Source organism: Camelus dromedarius, chromosome 31 (assembly GCF_036321535.1).
Source record: "Camelus dromedarius isolate mCamDro1 chromosome 31, mCamDro1.pat, whole genome shotgun sequence".
Lineage (NCBI taxonomy): Eukaryota > Metazoa > Chordata > Mammalia > Artiodactyla > Camelidae > Camelus > Camelus dromedarius.
The window spans coordinates 4,659,147-4,677,281 of record NC_087466.1 but is presented as its reverse complement, the minus strand read 5'-3'; the positions used below and the strand labels follow the sequence as shown (position 1 = coordinate 4,677,281).

The 18,135-nt window shown below is 57.2% G+C and overlaps 2 protein-coding genes across 2 annotated transcripts; one reads left to right on the top strand and one right to left on the bottom strand.

Annotated features, from left to right (window-relative positions):
- Window positions 1-1,910: 1,910 nt before the first annotated feature.
- On the top strand, window positions 1,911-11,403 carry INPP5J (inositol polyphosphate-5-phosphatase J). Its single transcript, XM_064481065.1, has 13 exons — window positions 1,911-2,059; window positions 3,698-4,863; window positions 5,226-5,342; window positions 5,443-5,551; window positions 5,767-5,883; window positions 6,203-6,378; window positions 6,779-6,890; window positions 7,031-7,140; window positions 7,279-7,462; window positions 9,833-9,970; window positions 10,139-10,216; window positions 10,348-10,452; window positions 10,637-11,403. The coding sequence occupies exons 1-13, from the start codon at window positions 1,955-1,957 to the stop codon at window positions 11,102-11,104; spliced, it is 2,985 nt and encodes a 994-aa protein (XP_064337135.1). The 5' UTR covers window positions 1,911-1,954; the 3' UTR covers window positions 11,105-11,403.
- An 819-nt stretch (window positions 11,404-12,222) lies between these two features.
- Window positions 12,223-16,827, bottom strand: PLA2G3 (phospholipase A2 group III). Its single transcript, XM_010992261.3, has 7 exons — window positions 16,314-16,827; window positions 15,197-15,329; window positions 14,813-14,947; window positions 14,235-14,518; window positions 13,499-13,628; window positions 13,276-13,392; window positions 12,223-12,673 (listed from the first exon to the last, which is right to left on the bottom strand). Exons 1-7 carry the CDS (start codon window positions 16,825-16,827, stop codon window positions 12,460-12,462), a joined length of 1,527 nt encoding a protein of 508 aa, XP_010990563.1. The 3' UTR covers window positions 12,223-12,459.
- Window positions 16,828-18,135: the final 1,308 nt, after the last annotated feature.

Here is an 18,135-nt window from a genome sequence, read left to right as displayed (position 1 = left end):
TGAGCCCTAGGACTGGCTCCAGGCACCTGGATCTTCCTCCACCACCTCCGTGACTGCAACAGAAGACAGGTACTCCTGGGGGCCTGTTTTCTCATCTGTAAGAGGAGTCAGAGGGCTGGGCAGGGTAAGTTCAAAACTTCCTTCCCTCTTTGGCAGCCTGAGCACCACCACCATGTCCACTCTGACCTCCTCCCTCCCCGCCACCCCCATCTTCACCTCCAACTCCACCACCCCATCTTCTTCCTGCCTCTTCTGCCCCATCTCTTGTCCACTTTTACTATCAGCCTCATCACATTACCACCGTCCCTTCATTCTGCCACCTCCACCATCACCATCCTTTGTTTTCACCTCCACTGTTGCCATCACCATTACCTCCACTACCTCTTCTGTCACCATTCTCCATCCCATCACTGTCACCTTCACTTTGTCAGCACCATCACCTCACAGCCTACAGCATCACTGTCAGTCCTCCATTTCCATCATCATAATTATGTACATTATCATCTCCATCAGTACAATGACCACTGTCATTACCTCCCCCATCACCAATGTCATCACCTCTGCATCACCACCCAAAAAATCCTTTCCACCCCAGGGCCCTGATATAGCCTGGGTCTCTGCCCCTGAAATTTCCAGCCTCACAGAGATGCTGGCCCAGAAACACAGGCTAGACCCAGAGACAATCAAGCAGAAGTGGGAAGTCCATTCAGGAGAGGGGAATGAGGCATCTGTCCACATGACTTTCATGTAGGGGACCACAGAGATCCACAGGGATACAGAGGTGACCAGCAGGGAGCCCTGGACACATAACTCTGAACATTTTCTGCCTAAACTGAGTGAGATCACTCTTCTCTAAGCAATCTAGCCATTCTGGAAGAATCAGGATTTCAGGGACTGCTTAGCAGATAAGAGTGAGAATGGGGAAAGGGCAGAAGCAGAGGGCCCCCAGCCATCTCTGGCCAAATCTGGACCTTGTCACTCATTCACTCTTCCTATTGGTTCATTCATTCGTTCATTCAACAAATACTTCCCTAGGTCCTTTGGAGACCAGGCCCTGTGCTGGGTCATGGCCAAAGAAGTTCCCAGGCCTGTTTTTGACCCTCCTGCCAGTCTGTTCCCCCACTTTTGGGCCTTTCTTCACCCTAGTTTCCTTCCCCCGGACAGCCTGAGTGGCTCCTGGGGGTCTTGGGTCACTGAGGGAGCTCCCTTTCTTCACTGAGACTCAGGAGACCTCCCCAGCTCACCAGGTGACCTTGAGCAAATCCCTCTCCCAAGCCACTCCCAGTGAGTCCTGGAGGAGGAGAGGAGCTGGGCCATGCTGGGTCTGGCTGTAGGGACATAGGAGGGCAGGCACAAATTGTCTGAAGAGGAAGAGCCTGGGCTGAGGTTGAGATGGGAAGGGACTCCAGTTGCTGGAGCCTGAGTGTCTGGCCCTGAAATGGGAAGGACAGAGCCAGGCGGGGGGGCGGGCACCAAGGCCTGAAAATGGGGCAAGGGTGGGGGCCAAGGCAAGGCCTGCACTGGCAGGGAGTCAGGAAGGTAACAGGATCAGGGCAGGGACTCAGGTGTCTCTGAGGCCCTGGAGAGGAGGCTGACCTCCAAGCTACCTTACCCTCAGGTGTGTCAGTGCCCCTCCCTGAGCAAGGGCTGGCCAGGCCCACAGGCAGGAGGGTGGGGGCAGACAGACAGCCTCCTCTATCTGCCAGCTGGGACCTGTGCCAGGCCAATAGACCCACCTCCCTGCCCCTCCCTCCCCCTGCTATAGCCATTCCAGCCTCAGCAGCCAGTCCCCAGAGGGTAGGCCACCTTGCCCTGGCCACCTCTGGGTTGGGAAGTGGGTGCCTGTGCCTTTAAATTCTCAGCAGGTTGAAACGGCTGATGACATCACTGGTTCCCGGGAGCGGAGGAGCTGGAGCCAGAGCCCGAGGGAGCCCGGGCTGCTGGGGCTGCAGACATGGAGGGCCAGGGCGGCAGTGGCAGCAGGAGGCCAGGGACCCGGGCTGGCCTGGGCCCTCTGCCCATGCCCTATGGGTTTTCCCAAACTGGTACACCCTCCAAGGTAAGACCCTTAAAGCCTAGCACCCCTATTCCTGATCCTTGGTCCCATACCCCCTCAACACTGCAGGCACCCTGGTGCCCTCAGCTGGGGGGCTGGCACTATCCTTTGCCCACCAGCAGAGACTGGGCAAACATGGCGCCCTAGGGGCTAAGGGGGTAGTGATGGGACACCCAGAGAGAGATGGAGTTAGCCATCCCCAGGACCCCCTGGAGAACCCTGGACTGAGTGTCTGGGGACCCAGCTGTGCTCCAGCTTTGCTGTGTGACCTTGGGCAAGTTGCTTGTCCTCTCTGAGCCAAAGCAAAATGAGGAGGATTGTTCCTGAAGACTAAAACTGTGACATCTGGGATGTCTAAGTTGTTAGTGCTGGAGGCGGTGTGGTGTTGTTGGGGGGGTTGTGTGCAGAGTGGGACACTAGGAGCCAAGGACGATGCCCAAAATGCAAGCTTCAAAGAGCTGAGTTTGGGGACAGAGGTGGAGGCACAGTTTCAGAGTCTCTGCACTAAGAAGGACATGGGATGCAGGCAGAACTGCATCTCTGGAGGCAAGGATGGGGCCACCCCAGGGTGAGTGTAAACCTTCTTCTGCCCTCCCTGGCAAAGGACGCTGTATCCTCATTTCTGGAGACAGGGGCATCAGAAACAGGGGACAGAAGGGAAAGGGAGAGGAGGTCCCTGCAGGGCTCCACGCCCTCCACTCCACCTGCCGGACAAAAAGATGATACCTGCTTGCTTGTCCTCACTGATGGGGTGACCAGGGTAAGAGGGTACAACCTGTGCACAGAGAGGTGCAATGCCAGGATCAGTAGAATCCTGGACCTGCTCTGAATGTTAGAGTCACACTCTGGAGGATGGACTATCCCATGGAGCTCACACGGAATCCTAGCAAATGTTGGGCTCATAAACACAGAGAATGTGAGACCAAGGCTTCCCAGGATCAGGTGTGGCCAGGGACACTTTACTAGGTTCCTGCATTTTATGGACAGGGAAACTGAGGCCCTGGGCAAGGAGGTGCTTGCCTAAGGTCACACGGAGCTGGGCTTGGAATCAGTGTGGCCATTCCCAGCTCTGGGGTCTTACTCCTGCCTGGAGCTCTGGGAATGGTGAAGAGGACAGAGAGGGCTGTGACCAAAGAGTTTGGGACATTTAGCCGGGAGAACCTGAGGGTTCCTGGGGAGTGTGGAGGAAGGAAGTGGTGTTTAATAGGCTGGACCCAGGGTGTCCAGAGTGGCAGATCTAGGGTGTCAGATCAGTAACCCTTAGCCAGGGGAGCAGCAGGGACTGCAGGGGAGTTGCCTAGAAAAGCTGGCTGTGTGGTCAAGGAGTGGGTGATAGCCAGGCTCAGGTCCAGGCTCACGCTCTGCCTCATTTGAGTCAGGGGTCTTAGTTTCCCTACCTATGAAAGAGGTGTCAGACATGAGGGCGGGGATAGGGTTCTGGTTCCTGGTTCCTCCAAAAGAGAAGCTGATTCACAGCAGAATGGATTGAGGTGAGAAATTAGGAAGAACTTCCTTGGGAAGATGTGCCTCTCTTAGCTAGAGGGAGTCTGCTGGGGTCTGTATGGAACTGGAGGCCAGGATAGGGCTGACCCTGTATCCTATACAAGATGTATCCTATACAAGATGGACTCACATTTTCAGCTCCCAGCGAAGGAGAATGCAGCCCCAGTACCCTTGGAACCAAGGTTGGCTCTGACACCTGTGGGGCCACAAGCAGCTATGCCATCTTCCTCAGAGGGGCCAAGGCTGGCTCTGGTCTCCCCCCGACCCATCTTGGCTCCAGTGTCTACCCCTGGAAGGCAGAAAACTTCTCCTGCCCACCGTAATGCCAGCCTGGCTCCAACATCTGTGGGCCAGTTGGTCATGTCTGCCTCATCTGGGCCGAAGCCTCCTCCAGCAACTTCAGGCTCCGTCCTGGCTCCAACATCCCTGGGGCAGCTGGTGATGTCCGCTTCGGCCAGGCCCAGGCCTCCTCCACCTACCCTGGGGCCCAGGCTGGCAACAATGTCCAGGGACCAGAAGCAGGTGCCACCTGCCTCCGTGGGACTCAAGCCAGCATTGGCTGCTTCAGGCCTGAGCCTAGCCCTGACGTCTGAGAAGCAGCCCCCACAGCACCCCAAGCAGTCCCCACAGCCCTCATCCAGCTCTACTCCAGTGCCCAGTCCAGTTCTGTTGCCCTCTCAGGAACAGGCCCTGGCTCCAGCATCTGTGACATCAGCCCCGGCCTCTGTGGGATGGACGCCAGCTAAACAGAGGGATACTCCGACCTCTAGACCTCTCCCCTCTTCTGAAGGGCATCTCCAGCCCCAGGCTCAGGCATCCGGTCCTATGAGCTCCCCATCCTTGATCCAAACCCCTCCAGATCCTCGGATCTCCCCCTCCTTCAGAGCCAGGCCTGAGGCCTCCCGCAGCAGCCCTGAGGATCCAGTCCTGCCTCGGCCACCCCAGACTCTGCCCCTGGATGTGGGCCAGGGTCCCTCAGAGCCTGGCACTCGCTCCCCAGGACTTCTGTCCCCCACCTTCAGGCCAGGGGCCCCCTTAGCCCAGACTGTGCCCCCACCTCTGCCCAAGCCACCCCGGTCTCCCAGCCGCTCCCCCAGCCGCTCCCCCAACCTCTCCCCTTGTGTCCCCCCAGCCCCTGAGATGGCCCTCCCCAGGCCTGGCACTGCAGGGCCTGGTGGGCACCTGAGCCCCAGCCTTCAGCCCCAAGAGACCCCAGCCCCAGTCACTACCTCCTCTCCTACATCGACCTCGTCACCCTCCTCTTGGTCAGCTCAGCCCACCTGCAAGAGCGACCCTGGCTTCTGGTGAGGGGGCCCTCTCCTAAGAGACTGCTGAGACTTGAGCTCTGAGACTAGCCATCCTTCTAGGGTGTCTTGCCCTACTCTGCCCCAGTTGACCTCCCTGAGGAAGAGGACTTGCGGGTGCTAGGCCCACTCTGGGACCCTCAGAAGACAGCATCCTCTTCTAAGGGACTTGCCCCCCTACCCTGCCTCATTTGATCCCTCTGGGAAAGTCTGGTAGGAGAGATCCCGGGCCCCCTGGGGGTCCTTCTGAGGGCTCACACCATACTTGCCTCAGCTCTTTCCCTAGAAAGAGCCCCTGGGGGGGGGGGTTGGGGATAAGGAGTGGGGCCCAGTAGTGACCCCTCCTGTACTCCTACCACCAGGATCACTGTGGTCACATGGAATGTGGGCACGGCCATGCCCCCGGACGATGTCACGTCCCTCCTCCACCTGGGCAGCAGCGGTGATGACAGTGACAGGGCAGACATGATCGCCATAGGGTGAGGGGGCAGGGCCAGTAGACCCCCTCCTGAGCCCTTCCGGTGGGAGGGGTTTCTAGGGCACCCGCCAATCCGAAGGCTGCCTCACCGTCCCCCTCAGGTTGCAGGAAGTGAACTCCATGATCAACAAGCGCCTCAAGGACGCGCTCTTCATGGACCAGTGGAGCGAGCTCTTCATGGACGCACTGGGACCCTTCAACTTCGTGCTGGTAACGCCCCCCTCACCCCCCCCCCCCAGGCAGGCAGATACCTCCTGGATGCCCAGCCCTAGGTCTGCCTTGATTCACTGTGGGGCCCGCTGGGCCTCTGTTGACGGGTCCATGAAATGGGAGGATGGAGGAGCAGACCTTGTGGGCGGGAAAAGGCGAGGGCGTGACGGGGGAGTCGTGTCCTGTCCCTCAGCCTCCTCCCGCCTCCGCTGCAGGTGAGTACTGTGCGCATGCAGGGTGTCATCCTGCTGCTGTTCGCCAAGTACTACCACCTGCCCTTCCTGAGGAACGTGCAGACCGATTGCACACGCACTGGCCTGGGTGGCTATTGGGTGAGCATGGGAAAGGCCCAGAGGGGAGAGGGCCCTAAGGAGTATGTAGGTTAGTCCCCCGGCCCGCAGCGTTATCAATGTCCCGTCCCCAAGCTCCACCCCTTACCCCTCCCCACCCCATCCCGCCCCATTTTCTAGACCCCGCCCTTTTTTGTCCCCATTGCATCCTAGTGTTCCACTCCTTTCCTAGAACCCACCCCTCTCCTAGCCTCCACCAGCTCTGAGCCTCACCCACTGGCCACGCCCACAAAAAGCACCGCCCATGCCACACCTCCTTACCTAGGCCCCGCCCATGATCCGCCCAACCCTGTCTTCCAAGGGCAACAAGGGTGGAGTGAGTGTGCGCCTGGCGGCCTTTGGGCACATGCTGTGCTTCCTGAACTGCCACCTGCCGGCCCACATGGATAAAGCCGAGCAGCGCAAGGACAACTTCCAGACCATCCTCAGCCTTCAGCAATTCCAGGGGCCTGGAGCTCAAGGCATCCTGGATCACGAGTATGGGCCCGGGGCGGGACCAAATGGAGTTGGGAGGGGCTGGTGAAGGAGGGGTGGGCCTCAGAGTCAAAGCTGATAAACCTTGTGGGGAGAGACGGGGCTTATGGGGGTGGAGACCACTCAAACTGCATCTAAGATCTGGAGTGCTGGTAAGTTTGATGGGGAGGCTGAGCCTGCAGCCTGAACTTTGCTGAGGGGCTGGGCCTTGCTGGAGGTCGGAACTTAACTTTCCTCGCTGCTGCTCTGTGGTGCGCTGGAGGCTCTGCCGCAACCCACCCACCCACCCACCCACTGCGTGATGGCTAGGAGCAGCCAGTGCCGTAGGGTTGGATGGGGGCAGAGAAGGATCCCAGTTGGTCTCTTCACCCCACGGACCCTGCTGACCCCCACCCCTGAATAGCCTTGTCTTCTGGTTTGGGGACCTGAACTTCCGCATTGAGAGCTACGATCTGCACTTTGTCAAGTTTGCCATCGACAGCGAGCAGCTCCACCAGCTCTGGGAGAAAGACCAGGTGGGGGAATCCCAGCCTGCACCCCAAGCCGTCCAGCACACTGAGCATGCCCCAGACTACCCGCACCCTAGGCTGTAGTCCTTGCCCTCACCCGCCCTGCCCAAGCTCTTGTCCAATTCTGCGCTTCTGGACTCTCACAGCTCAACATGGCCAAGAACACTTGGCCCATCCTGAAAGGCTTCCAGGAGGGGCCCCTCAACTTTGCACCCACCTTCAAGTTTGACGTGGGTACTAACAAATATGATACCAGGTGAGCTCAGCACTGGGATGAGAGGTGAGAGCATGGGCTTCGGGATGAGGGAGACAGGAAAGAGGGGCAAGAGGCAAGGTCAGGAGCTATGCCTTGATCCCCAGCCACTGATACTCAGGCTACCCCTGCCCATCATAGTGCCAAGAAACGGAAGCCTGCCTGGACAGACCGTATCCTGTGGAAGGTCAAGGCTCCAGGTGGAGGTCCCAGTCCCTCAGGACGGGAGAGCCACCGGCTCCAGGTGACCCAGCACAGCTACCGCAGCCACATGGAATACACAGTCAGCGACCACAAGCCGGTGGCTGCCCAGTTCGTCCTACACGTGAGTCCTGGCCTCATCCTCCCCTCGTGACATCCCCCAGCCTGGCTCAGCATCCCCCTACCCACCGGTAACCCCTTGTACCCGCCCTCAGAAGAACCCACTTGTCATAGCAGACTGGGAGTGGGGTTATAATCTCCATTTTCAGATGAGGAAACTGAGGCTCAGAGACACAGCATCACTCGACCAGGGTCACAAAGCTAGTAAAGGGAAGAGTTAGGATTTGAACCCAGGCTAGTCCTTTTAAGAGGCCATGCCTTTTCCATTCATCTTGAACTCCCTCATTTTGAGAAAGTCTTAGGGAAACTTGTGTTAAAATTCACATATATATTGTGAGTGTTTTACATACCAACAAAAAGGTATGTAAATATGAGATTTAATCATTATCATTATCATTTTTTAGTATCTGTTTTAACCTTTATCAGTTAAAGTTGTCCAGAACAATTTTTCTACATTAAAAAAGCCATTAGTATAGCTTTAGAACAGTCAATATATATGCACATGTGCACATCAAAAAATGCTAAAATTCACCAAGACATTTTAAAAATTCACATATATAGTAAGACCAACAAACTCAAAATAGTTCCTCAAACCCTATGTAACATTCATTCATATTCATTTATTATTTATTTATCATCTTACCATATGTGGTAGGGAGGTGAAGTAGAGATATAAAAAACCCCACAAAACTAAACTCTAAATAGTTACGATAAAATTTAGCATTGTGTTTAGGATTGAGGTCCCTAGTTGCCAAAATAAAAAGGGGATATCCAAGAATGTCAGAACTGGACCTGAGAGACCAGATAGTCCAAATCTCTGTTTTTTTTTTCTGGGGACATGGAGGCCCCTAGTGGGGTAGGCATTTTCCCCAAGTCATATGCCAGTTTAGCAGCAGACTGGGGTAGATCCCATTTTCCAGCCCTGAAACCCAACTCTGGGCTCTCCAGTTCTCTTGATCTGATAAGAGGGAGCCCAGCAAGTCAGAGAATGTTTTCCCTGCTAACTTTGTCATGTGGTCAGTCAGCGGGACAGTGGCCAATATCCTCAGCTGGGAATGGAAATCTGCCCATGTCTAGCCTCCTGTGACCTTTGGTAAAAGCCTTAGGTGTGAGGTTTAACCCCCAGTTAGGAACCTCACCTTGAGAATCACTCCTTTTGGGCACCTGTCCTTCCCTCCTTGTCTAGGACTCTATCCCTTGTAAAATGTTACTTGTTGAGTACAGTCAGGTCTGGTATGGGGTGCTTCACATATGCCATCCCTCTGAATGCCTTGGTAGACCCTGAGATGTCCAAATTCTCCCAGTTTCCTGATAAGGGAAACGGAGGCTCAGAGAACTTAAATCTGTTACCCAGAGCAACACAGAACAGTGCTTAGCAGGGGTTTTGAGCCCAGGAGGCCATGAGGATATTTCCAAGAGCCCACTCTGACCAGACCTGCAGTCACGAACCCAGGGGCAGGGAGAGGATGTGCTAGTTCCTTCTGGAGTAGCTTGGCTTAGAAGCCAAGGAGGGAGGGAAACTTGAAACCAGATAAACAGGGAAACAGATAAAAGCCTGAGGCTGGCACTATCTGAGTCCTCCCCTCAGGGACAGAAGTGGCCACCTGCCACTCTAGCAACCCCACCCACATGGTGACCCCTGATCAGCCTGGGGTGACTCTGTAGGAGGATATTTATGGTTATAATTTGTCTTCATGGACTGAGAACAAACAAGGTTAATAGTGGTCTCTCAGTATAGGTGGGGAAACTGAGTCTTACTTAGGGTGGCTAGGGGCTTATCTGAGGTCATGAAAGAAGTTAGTAGCAGAGCCTGGAAGCTCTCCAGCCATCTATCCAGGTCTCTTCTTGCCTGCTCAGGGGTATTCAGTTTAGCCCAGAATATCTAGTGCTTCATGGGACTTTACCTGTCTCCTTCGCTGGTATATAGGCAAATCATTCATTAAGTACCTACTGCATACTGGGACATTTATGAGATGCTTTATATGGTGTCTCACTGAATCTGCAGAACAACCCCAAGAGTTAAATAAGATCATCAGAGTTTACAGACATGAGCCTTGGTGTTCAGAGAGGTCAAGAAACTCATACAGGGTCACACTGCCTGTCAATGGCAGAGCCAGGGCTAAACCCATGGTCTACTGAGCTTCAAAGCTGGGTTCTCACTCACTCCCTAAGGAGGCTAAGGGCAGAAAGAGCCCTGAGCTGGGAGGCAGGAAGCCTGACATTTATCCTAGACCTGTTCTTCCTGTTTCCTGGTCTGTGCAGTGGCTTCAAATACCCTTCATCTCAGCTGATTTGTGCTGACTCAGGCCCAAGGGCTCTAGGTGCATGGAATACTAGAGGGTCTCACCTGATATTGTCGCCTGCCCCTGGGCAGTTTGCCTTCAGGGATGACATGCCGCTGGTGCGGCTGGAGGTGGCAGACGAGTGGGCGCGGCCGGAGCAGGCTGTGGCGAGGTACCGCATAGAAACGGTTTTTGCTCGCAGCTCCTGGGACTGGATCGGCTTGTACCGGGTAAGAAGGGCACGTGGGGTGGGGCTGTCAGCGACTTGGGAAGGAAGGGCCTGAAGGGACGACCAGACCCCCACGTGGGATCACTGGTTTCTCCAGGGTTTGATGCCACATTGGGAGGCTGCTGGGGTCAGGTGTTAGGGGTCATGACCTTGATTCCTCTCGCCCCAGGTGGGTTTCCGCCACTGCAAGGACTATGTGGCTTATGTGTGGACCAAACATGAGGACGTGGATGGGAACACCTACCAGGTACTTAAGGGGGTGGAGTGGGGAGAGTGGGAGGAAGTCCCCATTGCCCTTGGGGACTCAGGTCCCAGCTTGATGGGTCCTGAGGCTGCCTCCTTCACCCTAACCTGGGCCTAACCCCCTGGACCCACTAGGTGACATTCAGTGAAGAGTCGCTGCCCAAGGGCCACGGTGACTTCATCCTGGGCTATTATAGCCACACCCACAGCATCCTCATTGGCGTCACCGAGCCCTTCCAGGTGAGAAGGCCAGGCTGCAGGGTTGGGGGTGCCAAAAGACTCTATTCAAATGCCACGGCCTCTACGTTCTGCACTCTGACCTTTCTGGGTCTGCCAAGGGGGAAGGAGGGAGTGGTTCCCAGAGGCCTCATGGCTTGTTGCGGAGAGAGGCACCCCAGTGACCAGCCTGGGGTGGTCCCCCTAGATCTCACTGCCTACCTTGGAGCTGGCCAGCAGCAGCACAGACAGCTCAGGTGCCAGTTCGGAGGATGAGGATGACAGCACCCTGGAGCTACTTGCCCCCAAGTCCCGCAGCCCCAGCCCTGGCAAGTCCAAGCGGCACCGTAGCCGCAGCCCTGGCCTGGCCCGCTTCCCTGGCCTCGCCCTGCGGCCCTCGTCCCGCGAGCGCAGAGGCACCAGCCGAAGCCCCTCGCCCCAGAGCCGCCGCCTGCCCAGGGTGGCTCCAGACAGGGGCAGCGACGGTGGTAGCCGGGGCAGCAGTGAGGAGGGGACCCCTGGGCTGCCTGGCCCCTGGGCCTTCCCACCATCCGTACCTCGAAACCTAGGCTTGCTGCCTGCCTTGCGCTTAGAGACTGTAGACCCCGGAGGTGGTGGCTCCTGGGGACCCGATCGGAAGGCCCCCACCCCTGACAGCCTATCTCCCAGCCCCTAAGGTCAGCAGGGACTGGAGGAAGGGGGCCTGGGGCCCTGAGGGTGGTGGGGGCAGGAGGGCCCAGGTGGCCCCCACTCTGCCCCAATCTTCTGCAAACCCACCTGTCTCCCCCCTGCTGCTGCTCCATCTTTATGTGCACCTGCCACTCTGTTCTGGCCAGAGGTGGCCAGCTGGGGTCCCCCAAACTTGGTCCCGGCACCTCATCTGTGACAATCAGCAAAGCCCTATCCAGGCTCCCATCTGGGATGGGGGGAGCAAACCTGGAGGTCGTCAATTAGGAATTAAATTCTCCAGGCTCACTCCCGACTCCTTCTTCACTTGTTAGCAGTCTGGGGTGGGGGCGGTCAGAGGGAGGGGCCCAAGAGGCAAGAGGATGGCAGATCCAACAGTTACCAGGCACCAGCTGTACACGTTCCACAAGCCATCTCCTTTAATCTGCACCACAACCCTGAATTGTGGTGTTTTCAGTACAGTTCTTAGCCCCATTTCACAGGTGAGTAAACAGGCCTCCAAGAGATTCTGGTAGCCTTTGTAAATCAGACACCTAAGCCCAGTTTGCCTGTGTGTTGGAGGGAGGGGCCATTAACGAGGTGCTAAGTGCTGTCCAGGTACTGGTTCATTTAATCCTCAACAACCCTATGAGGTAGGTCCTGTTTACACTCCCCTTTTTCAGAGGAGGAAACTAAGGCTCAGAGCAGGAGAAGGAGGTCTCTTGCTCAAAGGCACAGGGGAGATCTGAAGTTAGGTTTCAGGCAGAAAGAATGGACCAGGGTTGGGCCAGGAAGGGCATAGCAGCTGTTAAGAGAAAGGGTCCCCTGGGGAGGAGGGGAGTTGGGAAGCCCCTCTCTAGCCCTGCCCCCCATTCTGGATTCAGACACAGGTACTTCTGTGACATCCCTTATTCCCCACTGCTGCCCCCAGCCTCAGAAGGCAGGCACTGAGCCCCCCCCCCCCCCGGGCAAGTCCTTGAGATATGAATTAATTTCACAACGTGGACATATGTGTACCTCCTCCTGGTACCTGCTGTGGCTGCTGCAATAAGTTATCCCCTCCCCATTCCCATCTGGATGTGAAGTTCCCTGGGAAGGCCCCAGCCCAGGGCAGCAGAATGAGCCTCCTGAATACCATATCCAAGCACAGAGAGGTTACATCACCAGCCCAAGATCACCCAGCAGAGCAGGAAATGTGGTCCAGCATTTGGACCTTGGTCCCCTACCCTCTCCATACAGCTTCCTGACTGTTCACAAGAGTCCACGCCATGCTTCAGTCTAACACATGGAGAGGTCGAGACCTCCAGGGCCTGGCAAACCCAGAGGTGAGGTCCAGTCTGGGACCCAGGAGAGCTGGAACTGAGGTCACTGGTTCTGGGATTTGAGCTGCCCCTCAGATCCTCCGGCTGCCTGGGTCAGCTGCAGGCACCGGTCATGGAATGACACAGGGGCCCTTGGGTGCTCTGAAGGCCATGCCTGCCCGTTGTCTGTGCCTGTACCCTGGAGCTGAACCCGCCTCTGCTGAAGTCGCTGCAAGTGCCGAGTTGACACCTTGATGGCCCTAAGGTCCCTGGAACAGCTGTGGGGAAAGAAAAGTGGGGCAGGAGGTCACGACTGCCGAGAATCCCACGCTACTCTGCATACAGGGTGACCAGGACCCAGAGAGGAGCAGGGCAGGGTGGGTTATCCCTCCAATGAGGCAGAATAAACCTAAGCTGGCATCCAGAGGCCCAGGTTCTGCAGAAACCCAGGCCAGTCTGGGCCTTGATTTCCCAACCTGTGAAACAGGAGAAGTAACAAGGGAGTGGCTTTGAGAATCAGAATGGAAATGAGATTGTGGATTAGGAGCAAGAGTTAATGCAAGTGTTTTACTCTGTGTCCTGCAGGCCTTGGCCTGTGCACATCACATCTGCTATTTCCTTGGCTTCTACCCCCATTTTACGGGTAAGGATGCAGAGATGTGGAGAGGTGATTCAACTTGCAAGGTCACACAGGATGTAAGTGACAGAGTCGAGATGCCACCTACGTGCGCCAACTGCAGAGCTGAACCCAGGGCTGACAGTGGAGCTCAGAGGTCCCCTGATCCCCTCCCCCACCCCCTCGGCCTGAGGTTCACGAAGGGAGTCTAGGCACCTCTCCTCGGGGGAATCCCCCATCCCTCCTGGCTCTGCTGTCACTTACCCTTTGCCCTCAGCACAGTCGGGTGGCAGGACCAGCTTGAAACAAGTCATGCCCAGCAGCTCCCAAAGCACACTGGCACCTGCAGGTGGGCTGTGGAGACTCAGGAAGCGTGCCAGGCTGAGGACAGAAGCAGACTCAGGCTGGGGCAGGGCCTCGCCAGCCAGGTGTCCCTTCCCAGTGCCTGGCAGAAGGCAGCCCACCCCCGGGTCCAAGCCGTCCTCACCGGCATGTGCAGTTGCAGTGGAAGAGGGGTTCATGGGCACTATTGAACAGCTGGAATTTGGTCTCCTGGGGCCCGATCTGATGCTCACACTGGTCCAAACAGCGGAAGCCACGGCAGGCCTGGCGGGCACCTGGGGACAGGTGTGGTGGTGAGGGGAGCCCCATCACCCAGTGAGGCCCCACCGATGCCCCCTGCCATTCAGCACATATGCTCAGTCTCACACGTGGTGTCCCTCCATCTCATGCCCTTTGTGCCCTCAGAGTGCCTCATGTATGGGACACATACACACACACACAGCAGCATCACCACGGGGGAAGCCCAGAGTGGTCAGAAAAGAAGGCAGAGGCTATGAGAGAGGAAGAGTCAGGGAGAGCGCTCCCGGTGGCAGGAACAGCATGTGCAAAGGCCCAGAGGTGGGAGAGAGAAAGCTGCTTTAGAAGAATCAAATGAAGTTGGTGAAACTGGAGATTTGACTGGGAAGTAGGGTCTGTAGGACCAGCACCCGAGGACCTCTGGGTGTTGGGACATTGCAATGGGGGCTCAGTGAGGAGAGCCATGGCCAAGTTTGGAGCTTAAGAAAATCCCTCTGGCTGCATCGTGATTCGGTGGGAGAGGTTGGGAGACCCTGGAAGGAGTTCAGAGCAGGAAAGGAAACAACACAGAGTCCTCTGGCCCTGCACAAAGGCAGGGACAACTCCTCATATCAGGAACCCCCAAGGTTAGGTTCTGAGCTCACCCTGAGGTTTTAGGCCCTGCCATGTTTCCTGGAGGCCTGTATGTGTGACCTTCAGCTGGGCCATAGGTGCCATATCAGGCCCATGCGAGGTCACAGGGGCCTGAAGGGCTGTGGTGTTGGCTTTGCTGGGGTGCTTGGACTCTTCCCGCTGCATCCGCCGAGGCTTGCTGGGGGCTGGGTTCTGGGTGCTGGGGGTCAAGGGGGTGGTAGAGGAGCTCCAGGAGGCATTGTAGATGGTACTGGGCTGGAGGCGAGCGAGAGGTACAGAGCCATACGTTCTACACCTGGGAGGTGGAACATGGTGGCAATTGGCAACCCAGAATCCTCCCTCCCAGAAGTCCCGGGGCTCATCTCTATGGAGGCTGGGGCTCTGTCAGTCCCATCTCTCATCCCACATCCTACTAGGTCATGCAGGGCACCCAGGGAGGATCTGCATCCCCCTGCCCTGAGGAGAGGACAGGGAGGATGATGCACATTCCCTGGAGGACAGACATATGTTCAGGCCTCCCTCCCTCCCAGGCTTGGAGCCCCAGGTCCCCCTCTGGCTGGGAAGGGGCTCAAAAGGCGCAGCCACATACCCGCCCCACCAGTACCACGCCACACAGGCCTCCTGCTCCTCCAGCACGAAGCAAGGGATCGCCAGCACGTTGAAGAAGGCCATGCCCACGATGTCGGAGATGGAGTCCTGCTGGTTCTGCAGGCACTGCTGGAATCTGCCCCAGAGCAGGCACTCAGGTCCCTGGACCACAGAGGGCTAGCTGGCTCCTCTCCCAAGCCACCTGGTCACTACCAGCCAGGTGACTTGGGGTCCAAGAGTCCCCTCTCCTCTCAGGCCTCAGCTTTCCCACTGCACAGTAGGGTCTGGCTGGCTGGTCCTTTAGCATTCTCTGGAATCCCAATCTCTGCACCCAGGAACTGGGTAACCCCATCTTGGGCCCCAGCCCTCCCTGCCCACCACCGACCTGGCATCACAGTCACAGTGGGAGACAGTGTGGAATCGGTAGTTTCGGATGCCATAGTTGTACTGGAAGGGCGAGACGTTCTGTGGGCAGTGGTCATGTTCCCGGCAGCAGAGATCTGGGCCCTGGAAGACCCCTGCAGGGAGTGGAGTGGGCACCAGCTCAGGAGGGTCCTGGGCACCACACACCAGCCGTGCTCACCTGGTGTCGGGAGCAGAGACCTGGTTCTCGCCCCAGCCCTGACACAGATGCTGTGGTTGGCCTCAGGCCTCCCTCTGTGGGATTCTCACAGTTTCAAAGCTTGAAAGGAACACCCAGGCTCAGCCTCTACTGGGCGACTCCAAGTGCCAGACAACCCACCCGGGAGCCCTTGCCTACAGAAAGATCTTCCTGAGTTCTCGGGCTCACACCCCCCAAAAAACTCCAAAGTTATGAATGTGTGTGGAATGGAATGGCAGACAGCAGGGAGTAACCTCACTGGCACGATGAGGCGTTGTCAGGATGCCAACCTGCTCCAGCTCAGGTGCCAAGTCCCCCCACCCAGTGCTCCATGCATACGCACAGACAGCCGCACCGAGGATGCAAAAAAGCCATCCGTGTTTTTCAACCGCTAAATAATAACACCCTTTACTGAGCATCTCCTAAATGCCTAGCACTTCCCACACCCAAGTGCACCACAGCCCTGGGAGGGAGGTGTTGCTTTAATTGTACAGTTCAGAGTGGGGAAGTGGCTTGTTCAGTTTGGATGTGCGGAGCTGTAATTTGAACCTAGGCCTTTGGGTCTTTGCGTCCACTCCACTGGGCACCCTGTGCCCGTAACACCTCCTCTCGAGTAATGGCTCTTTGGCTCAGCTGACCCTGGACCCACCCCAGCCTGCCCCTCCCTGGGATGGTGATTAATGAGGACTCCCAGGTTTGAGTAGGACATTTCCCATCTAAAATCTCATTTTGGCATCTTATGATGAGATTTATGGTCATCCCCACTTTTCAGACAAGGAAACTGAGGTTCAGAGTGGTTAAGTCACTTCCTCAGGACACACAGCCTGGGAGAGCGGGTGCCAGGGCTAAAGTCTGCACGTCCTCCCCAGCCAGCACCCCAGTCCACACCCCCATGGCTCACCCAGTTCCGATGAGTTCCCGGCGGAGTCCCCGACTCCACACCAAAGTGTGCCAGGCATGGTCCAGCCCCTCTTCACCCGCTGGTGCCCTATGCCAGATGTGCCACTCTGCCCTGCTGCTCGCTTCTCTCTGGCCCCTGCTGGACTCTTGGCAGACCCTCTGCAGGCCTCCCACTGACTCTGAAGGCTGGCCAGGGCTCTCTGCAGCTCAGGTCCAGGGGTGTGGATGAAGGAGCCCCGAGTGATCTCATCAGCACAAAGGGCACTGAAGGCTGCAGTGAGCTCTGGCTCATCCTCCTGGCTGCACACCTGCAGCTTCCCGTGCCCATCCCAGCGGGCATGGAACAGGGCCAGGCCCTGTGCATTCTTACCCAGGAAGCTAAGGGACCCCAAGGGGCTGCCGGAGATGGGGTTGGCCAAGTGGCAGGAGGTGCTGTCCCAGTGGAGGGCAGGGAGGCTCCCCAGAGCCACCCCCAGGAAGCTCAGCACCTCCAACAGCACCACCAGAACCCCCATTCCACCCTGGCCTAGCCCAATCAGACAAAGCCCCCGTGAAGCCTACCCACAGGGCAGCAGCTCAGCAGCTGAGTGGAAACGGCGCCCAGCCGAGCCAGTGCAGCAGGGCCAATGAATGGAGGTTTGGGAGGAGAAGGAAGGAGGCTGGAGTATGGGGTGATCTGGGGCTTGTAACTGAATCCACCGGCTGGGCAGCCTGCTGATTGGCCAAGGAGTGCACTTGCCGGGGCCCACGCCCCCACTCGGCCTGCCTTTCTCCATGCCTTCCAGTCACCTGCCGCCAGCCCTGCCTGGATGGGGACGCAGGAACCAAAGCCCTGGGCCCTGGGGGCGAGGGCCAGGAGGGGGATCTGCATCTCTTTGAGGAGGGAAGAGGGGGGTTCAGAGGGTCCGAAGAGGCTCCCAGAATTGGTCCTCATCCCCCCACCCAAGAGGTGGCCACCACACCCACCTCCGTGAAGTTGGCAGAGGGCCATGAGTCTCAGCCAAAGCTGGGTAAAGAGATGAGGGCAGGGCTGGGGCTCTGTGGCCACCCTGCCCCCCAAGAGCTCTGAGGGTTCTGGGAAAGGGGGCGTCCATCCCCTGGCCACCTAGGTTGCTTCCCCTGCCCAATCTTGGTTCTCAGAAAGGCAATCAGCATGTTCAGGGGGCAATGCCCCAGGGCTTCCTACTTCCTGGGACTCCGAGTAAGGGCCTGGCACAGCAGCTGCCTTCCTGGTCTTATAGATGGTGAAGACACAGTCAGTGCAGGCTTGGGAGCAACAGAGGACAGTGCTGATGCTCTGGGCTTGAAGGGCCTGTGGTCCCCAGAGGAACAGAGGTGGCCCAGGGGGCTGGGTCTGCAGCCTCCTCCATCCTCGGACTGTAGCCACTATGGCGGGGGTTTGGGGGGAGACACAGCAGGCATCATGTGTCCCTCAAGAGATACAGTGTGTGGGTCTCTCCATCAGGGAGGAGCTACACCCCGCAGATGTTCCTGTGTCTCAAAGCTGATGTATTATTCAACTTCTAGCCATCCAGCAAGGTCGGGTACTTAGAACCCAAGTGCAGATCAAGAAACTGAGCACCAGTGAGGGTGAGGGAACCTCAGGTGACAGTCGGGCTCCAGCTGGGGAGGGCTTTGAGGCTGGGAGTGCAGCTCTTGGGGGGCTTTTATGAGAGGTCAGGGCTGGCTGGAATAGTATCTCGTCTGTCTGTCGTGCCCATCAACCTACTGCTCCCCCAGCATCCTCCCAATCTCCATCTGAGTCTCCTCCAGGAAGATAAGCCCCACTGAGGCAGAGCCAAGCGCAGAGCTGGGGAAGGGGA